The sequence below is a fragment of the Triticum urartu genome, unplaced genomic scaffold (genome assembly GCF_003073215.2).
Source record: "Triticum urartu cultivar G1812 unplaced genomic scaffold, Tu2.1 TuUngrouped_contig_4385, whole genome shotgun sequence".
Lineage (NCBI taxonomy): Eukaryota > Viridiplantae > Streptophyta > Magnoliopsida > Poales > Poaceae > Triticum > Triticum urartu.
In genome coordinates, this window is record NW_024114969.1 from 5,855 (window position 1) to 13,631 (window position 7,777).

At 50.9% G+C, this 7,777-nt stretch overlaps 1 protein-coding gene across 3 annotated transcripts; it reads left to right on the top strand.

The window, feature by feature from the left end:
* Nucleotides 1–303: 303 nt before the first annotated feature.
* Nucleotides 304–4,552, top strand: LOC125527742 (protein ETHYLENE-INSENSITIVE 3-like 1a). 3 transcript variants are annotated; one of them, XM_048692255.1, is made up of 3 exons: nucleotides 304–527; nucleotides 1,966–3,680; nucleotides 4,008–4,552. In XM_048692255.1, the coding sequence occupies exons 2-3, from the start codon at nucleotides 2,046–2,048 to the stop codon at nucleotides 4,197–4,199; spliced, it is 1,827 nt and encodes a 608-aa protein (XP_048548212.1). In that variant the 5' UTR covers nucleotides 304–527; nucleotides 1,966–2,045; the 3' UTR covers nucleotides 4,200–4,552. The 3 variants fall into 3 exon arrangements, 2 of the variants coding, with proteins under 2 accessions (XP_048548212.1, XP_048548213.1); XM_048692256.1 differs by having other exon boundaries at nucleotides 305–527; nucleotides 4,020–4,552; XR_007292254.1 differs by having other exon boundaries at nucleotides 310–527; nucleotides 1,966–3,969; nucleotides 4,297–4,552.
* The last annotated feature ends 3,225 nt before the right edge of the window (nucleotides 4,553–7,777 follow it).

Below are 7,777 nucleotides of genomic sequence, written 5' to 3' on the forward strand. Positions count from 1 at the left end.
AGCTCACGCGCCCCCCCGGTCCTCTCCAACCCCACGTTACGGAGCGCACCGACTGGGACCCCACGCGTCACAGGGAGAGAGGCCACCCGGCCTTTCTTTAACCTCGCCGAGGCCGGGCGGCGCGCTGTCGCGGCCGTGAATTTTTTTACTTAGCAGCGAGATTCACATCGCAGCGGCGGTTCGTGCGTGGGACTAGTACCATTTTTTCCCTTTCCCCATCATAATATAAGGGGGCGATTACAAGATGGAAGGGGTCCCTGTCGCTGTTGCGCCCGAGCGCCACCCACACCCACTTGCCTATTAGCTGCTGCTACTTTGTGCTCTTGCGCCGTAGTCTCCTCCCCCCTTCCCTTCGCCTGTTCTTATCTGATCTCCACCCCTCTCCCCTCCCCTCCCCTCCCCTCCCTCGTGCCTTCTTCTCCCCACCTTTCCCCCACCCTCCCGCCGCTGTTTTTCTCTTCCTAGCTCTCCCAGGTCATGGCAAAGGTGAAAAGCGGATAAAACTAGCAAGTGGGAGATCGACGCAGGTGAGCTCATGCTGCCCTGCCATCTCCCTTTTCTGTTCATGCGTTCCTGCTGCGTACGCTTCTTCTTCCTCATCTATCCTTTTACCATGTGTTTTGTCCGTGCTCTTGATTGGCTAGGGCTAGAGGGCCTGAGGTAGGCTAGCTATGCGACCATGCCCTGTTCTTTTGGGTACTTTTTCTCTCTGGATAGATGGATATTTTCGGGGGTCCTATAGAGTTGCTTCTGCAGCAGTTATCAATTCCAGTTTGTGCTTTCTTTGCTCTTCTTTTTCATTGCTCCAGGGAGATATTTTTGGATGAGTCCAATTCCCAGAGTTCCCTTCTTACTTTTGTTCTGGAAATCTGGAATACATAGCACCTAGCGTTTTTGGAAGGATTTTTATTTTGTTTTGTCAGGGAGGAATGGAATGCTATTCCTGTTTTCTCTTATCAATCAGGAGATGGAAAATTTCCCGTCTCTTCTCCGTTTTGATGCCTGCTTCATCCATTTTCTCTATTGTTTTCTTCCCCTTTTGTGGGCTATACTACTACTTTGTTTCCTTTTGGGTGAGCACATGGGTACATGTTCTTGTTTCCAACTGTCGATACCTGTTTTACATAAAACATGGCTTTCTTCCCTTGAAAAGGGTTCCCACTGCTTTCTCATCATTTTGGCCAACCCCTGCGAGTGATTGGATCAAAGCAATCCTTCATGAGGACGCTTAGACATGATTCAATTATTCTCGTAGGATTATATGGAAACAGTTCTAGTATTTGGTAAAACCCTGTGTGGGCGGACAGATGTGTTCAACTTTCTGCCTTATTCTTCCATTAGTGTATTACTCCTATATTTTTTTAGTGGTCATGCATAACACACCCATTTCCGTTAGTTATGCCGTCCGATATGATCATGTCACAGAGAAAAACAAGATAAGGCTTCTGTTAGATCAGTTGCCTCTGCTAGTTGCGTGCGCTGCCTTCTTGACTTGATGATCTATAATTGTGAAGGAGAGGATCATAGCAGAGGTGTGTGTGGTGTGCGTTAGATAAGATCGACTGCGTTTTGATTAGCCAGACACATGCAGGCCGGGCCTTCCGGTGCTTGCTTCAATTGCCAAACTTGCTTTTATGCCACATGATTGTCTCGGCTCCGGGTTAATAGATCTGGGATGTTTTGTGAACTAATACAGCTGTTTTCTTTAAGGAGAAGATAGGAACTGGAGCACATATGTGTTATGTCACCGTCTAATTACCTGATTAAGTTCCCTCAAAGAAAACTAGTACCTCATTAAGATAACTACTACTAGTAGTATTATGGCTATTTTAAGCTTTATTGCTCTTAACTGTAATTGCCTCTTTAACACTAATCTTGTTGCACATGTTGCCTAGTTATTGCGTTTAGACTCAGCAAGCAATAAGCCTTGTAATTAACCTGGCCTCTTTGCTTGCTTCTGTGCAGGTGAACACCACCACAGCTACAAGTAGTAGTGGAAGGAAGTGGAATTTCTTGTGTGGAGAAAAAGAGCTGCTTGAGTGACCATGATGGGAGGTGGGCTGCTGATGGATCAGGGCATGGCGTTCTCCGGCGTGCACAACTTCGTGGATCTGCTCCAGCAGAACGGCGCCGACAAGAACCTCGGCTTCGGCTCCCTTATGCCGCAGACATCCTCCGGCGACCAGTGCGTCATGGGCGAGGGCGACCTCGTGGACCCCCCCACGGACAACTTCCCGGACGCCGGGGAGGACGACAGCGACGACGATGTGGATGACATCGAGGAGCTGGAGCGCCGCATGTGGCGCGACCGCATGAAGCTCAAGCGCCTCAAGGAGCTGCAGCAGAGCCGCGGCAATGAGCAGGCCGGCGGCCGGCGACGGGGCTGCGGCATCATTCCGGAGAAGGGCAAGCCCGTGAGCGGCGCCTCTGACAACCTCCGTGCCTGGTGGAAGGAGAAGGTCCGCTTCGACCGGAACGGCCCGGCCGCCATCGCCAAGTACCAGGCCGACAACGCCGTGCCGGGCTCCGAGAGCGAGCTGGCTTCCGGCACCGCCAGCCCGCACTCGCTGCAGGAGCTGCAGGACACCACGCTGGGCTCGCTGCTCTCGGCGCTCATGCAGCACTGCGATCCACCGCAGCGAAGGTTCCCGCTCGAGAAGGGCATCTCTCCTCCATGGTGGCCGTCCGGCGACGAGGAGTGGTGGCCGGAGCTTGGCATCCCCAAGGACCAGGGCCCGCCCCCGTACAAGAAGCCCCATGACCTGAAGAAGGCCTGGAAGGTCAGCGTGCTCACCGCTGTCATCAAGCACATGTCGCCGGACATCGAGAAGATCCGGCGCCTCGTTCGCCAGTCCAAATGCCTCCAGGACAAGATGACCGCCAAGGAGATCTCCACCTGGCTGGCCGTGGTGAAGCAGGAAGAGGAGCTGTTCATGAGGCTGCACCCGGGCGTTCGCCCTCCAGCGTCTGCCGGCGGCATCGCCAGTGCCATATCATTCAACGCCAGCTCGAGTGAGTACGACGTTGACCTCGCCGACGACTGCAAGGGCGATGAGGCCGGCACCCACAAGATGGCCATGGACGATCCAACCGCCTTCAATCTCGGCGCGGCCATCCTGAATGACAAGTTCCTCATGCAAGCGCCCATGAAAGAGGAGACCGGCGATATGGAGTATGTCCAGAAGAGGAGCGCGGTGGCCACCGAGCCGGAGCTGATGCTGAACAACCGCGTCTACACCTGCAACAACGTCCAGTGCCCACACAGCGACTACGGGTACGGCTTCCTTGACCGGAATGCGCGCAACAGCCACCGGTACACCTGCAAGTACAATGATCCCCTCCCGCCAAGCGCGGAGAACAAGGCAACGCCACCTGCGCCGCCGCAAGTCTTCCCGGCAGCCTACAACCAGCAGAACCATGGGCTCAACAACCTGGATTTCGGCCTCCCCATGGACGGCCAGAGGTCCATCGCCGAGCTGATGAACATGTACGACACCACCTTCCCGGCCACCAACAAGAACATGGGCAACGACGACGTCACCATTATAGAGAGGCCCAATGCCATCACCCCAGTAATGGACGAGGGTTTCTTTGGACAGGGCAATGGAATTGGAGGCAATGGCGACAGTATGTTCAGTGATGTGAGTAACATGATGCAGCAGCAGCAAGCACAACAGCCACAGCAGCAGCAGCAGCAGCAGCAGCAGGCCCCGCAGCAGCAGTTCTTCATCCGTGACGACGCGCAGGCGCAGTTCGGCAACCAGATGGGCAGCATCTCCGGCGCATCGGATTTCAGGTTCGGCTCTGGCTTCAACATGTCTGGCACCGTCGACTACCCGCAGAAGAACGACGGCCCCAACTGGTACTACTGAATGAAGAATAAACTCCTAGGGTCATAAGCTTTCTTCGTGGCAAAACCAACCTTGTGTTTCCATGGGGAAGTGTCGTCGTCGTCCTCCTAAGAAGTGGGTAATTCAGACCCGAGACAAAAACCCACCCAGCCCCGCCAGCAGCAGCAGCAGCAGCAGCAGGCCCCGGCGCAGCAGCAGTTCTTCATCCGTGACGACGCGCAGGCGCAGTTCGGCAACCAGATGGGCAGCATCTCCGGCGCATCGGATTTCAGGTTCGGCTCTGGCTTCAACATGTCTGGCACCGTCGACTACCCGCAGAAGAACGACGGCCCCAACTGGTACTACTGAATGAAGAATAAACTCCTAGGGTCATAAGCTTTCTTCGTGGCAAAACCAACCTTGTGTTTCCATGGGGAAGTGTCGTCGTCGTCCTCCTAAGAAGTGGGTAATTCTATAGGTCTTCTCTTAATTTTCATATAGGTTTTGCAGTAGTTGCAAATAGGCTGGAACTTGGAACTGGTTATATACATGTATGTCCATCCAGCTGGTGAACCTCTTCTCTTATGGAAAACTTAATTTTATTCCTAGTTGAACTTGTTAGTTAAAATGCTGTTCATATGACTGGCTGGCTGTCAAATTGCTTGTGTATTTGTTGATTCCGTTCCTTGTGATTGGTGAATGTATGAACTGGTGCTCTCTTATGTGATCTCTCTCTGGTGATGACTTTCAGTTGGATTTTTTTTGTGTGCAAAACTTCCAATTTTCAATTGGATTTTTTTTTTGTTTGCAAAACTTCCATGCCGGGGAATTTTGTTAAATAGTTAGCCAGCTACGTTTGTTTGCCAGGCTGGTGGAAATTTTGCCTGAATTAGGTTCACTTTGGATGTCGGTATAGAAACGGACCAACCGAGATCTTTTTCTTCCCCTGAACTTTTGCCGTAAAATAAATTCATCCTGTTGAGTTGCTTCTTTTTATGTGGTGTGAGAGATCTAGTGACTTTCACATCAAGACGCTTAGAAAGCTGGTATTTGATCCTCACTTTGCCTAAAGCCAGGTGGGTCAATTCAAAGTGGCAAACCTAAGAAAAGTTAGGCAACGCTTTGAAGTGTTTTTTGGTGCTCGCCAGAAAATAGTCTTTGCTTGGTGATCTTAAAAAGAAAGAAACATGGATCGGGTTGGATTGGATGGTCCTCGCTTTGATAACCATCCCCTTTATTGCTTGGTGGCACCTATCATCCGTGGCCGTGCATCTTATCCCTTGGCCTGGCCTGTCAAGCCAAGGTAGTGGTGGGACTTGTGACCCCTCCTCACATGCTCTCAGTCTCACTCTCCGAGGTGCCCCTGTCGTGCTGATTTTCATGGAGGCAGCGGATCGGCGCGCTAACAACCATCCGATCGAGTGTTTGATGACTGAGGCTGAGGTGCGTATGTACGAGGAGTGACAGGTGACGAGTTTCTTCGCTTCGCTGGGCGATTAAGTCTCCGAGGGCATGTATAATGGTGGTATATGGATACATATGTCCTATGATAAAAAGTAATTTGAGGTATCTATATTTATTTGTTTTTCCCAATGCAAGCTACTACTAGTGGGCCTTATTAAAAAATAGAAAATAAGGACTTCAGTACACATGCATCTCTACTTTTCATTCAACCTTTTCAGCTTTTGTCACCGGACCATATTTTTTCTCTTCAAGCACCCGCCTTCTGGAGAGGATCCCGCTTTCCTATCCGAATCTACTTTACGTCATTATCCGAACCTACATGGCATGCGAGGCATCACCTTGACACTATGCATTGTACATGCCCTGAATGACCCACTGTGTGCGAGAAATTGACAAGTTTCTGAATGACCCAGTGTGTTTCCAGTCGTAATCCTCGTTGAAGATCATGTGATGTATCGTACTACTATACCACGGAGAAAAACATCTCAAACTGGATAAAGATACATGTTGAAAAGGGCCACAGGCAAGTCTCTCTTACCAAGAGTTTTTGGCTGGGGGGGCTACAACAAAATTAAACACCGAGGGAAAGGGTTAACGGTTGAGTTAGATGTAAGCCAAGGTTAAGCGTTTTATGAGGACGCCGAAATCCGGCGATCTGGGCTCAAAATCGTTCTCGAGATGTGCCTAATCTGCCCCTTAAAATAGGTTCCAGACAACGAGCAAGATAATATAAGAAAAACAAGTGGCTTATGTGACTCTAAATGGTCAATTTGTCCCTTGGATATTATTGTAGAACGCGGAAGCTGGCCTGTAGTTTTTTGACCAAGAATTGTCCGCAAAGCCTAAGCTAAAAAACCTGTAAACTATCTACTACTCTTTTGGTGCAGTGACGTGCAACGATGGTGAGAGGAAGGAGCAAACCACTCGTGAAATTAACTACTCCAGTAGAGCAAAGATGCACTTGAAACATATGCTCAAGAACCTTTTTTTGTTGTTGTTTTTGGGTCACCAATTTGTGAAGTTGGACTGGGTAAAGAGCATCCGTGCTAAAAGGAAAGGAGAAAGTAAACAACCCCCTAATTAACCATGGTTTGGTCTCAACTCGCAAGTGGCACTAATGAAATAAGCATAACAATACTATTAAGAGAATCATCATCGTCATCATCAGGTGATAAAAACGTGAGTTATGAATCGATTGGCTGTTGAAGAAGGGCCTTGATTGGGTGGGGAAACAAAGCGCACCTAACAAAAGCTAGCACCATCAACATCAACTGGACACAGCTTAGCGTCAGTGCAAAACCGAGAATTATTTGAATTTCCGGGAAGGTTTATATATAGTAATAACACATGAAACAGTAGGGTTTCTGGTGGAAATCCCAAATGATCCGCACCCTGGTCCCTACAACACGGCATGACATCTGATACAGAGACAGGGTGCCGCGCAGCACAGTGCGGTAGGACACCGAGGACGGAGATGGTTCCACGGGACCGGAGGAAGAAGATGATGAACAGGATGACAGAGAGTGGTGGCCGAATTGGGTGCATGCACCAAGTCCAAGTGGCATGGGTGGTGGGGGGTGGCGTGGCTGCCTGCCTTGCCTGAAAGCAACGGGTGAGGGGAGGAGGCCAGCGGCGTGGGCACCGGAGGGGAGGCCGGCCGCGCCGCGCGGAGGAGAGCCGCGATCCGCGTCGCCGTGTCCAGCCAGCCTGGCTCGATAACTCAGTACGACCCGACCCGACGGAGTCAGGACTGTGGACGCTGAAATCAATTCATTCATTGCGATCAGTGTGGCTCCGACATGGGCTCGTCAGTCATCAATCGGATGATGGGCGATTCCATCGTGGCCTGACAGGGATGTGCCAGTGTTGTACATGTACATCACTGGCTACTGACCAACTCTTAAGCTGCTCAGATCCGTGTAGCAGTATTTAGCTTTTCATTCTGTTAAAAATCTATTGATTTGAGTTGCAGAGCCGCCTACAATTTGTGCCACACGGCTTCCATGTACTGGACAGTGGATGCGGTGTGGTTGGCCTTGCCCGATGATCCCAGATTTGAGGGCAAGGCTGGGACTGCCGAAACAGGGAAGGGAAGGGACGCCGGATGAACTGTTCGTGGGGGACTCGGATCAACTTGTGCGGGCCAGGATATTCTGTGATCATGATGCGTACGCGCAATGTCTGTCTATACGATACGATACGACAAGAGCATCTGGATTCCCCTGCCTGTGACATGACGGATGCCCAGTCCGCGCCTCTGCCTGTGCTGTAGATCTTCCTGTTTTGAGGAGCGTCTCAGTGTATGTGTGTAGGAGATGTCGCCAAAGCCTTGGGAAGCTTTGCCAGTATTAGGGGATTTTTTGTCTAAAGAGACCCTCTGCCCAGTGGATTTGCCAGAAAAGACTCCAATTGACAAAAAGAGCCCCCTCATTCGTGGCGGCAGGCGCGACAAGCAACACGTGGCACTTGCCGCCACGGCAGGA

Coding starts and splice junctions, on each gene's coding strand:
- LOC125527742 (XM_048692255.1), top strand. CDS start 2,046: ATGATGGGAGGTGGGCTGCTGATGGATCAGGGCATGGCGTTCTCCGGC. Junction 3,681..4,007: donor AGCAGCAAGCACAACAGCCA/CAGCAGCAGCAG, acceptor ACCCAGCCCCGC/CAGCAGCAGCAGCAGCAGCA.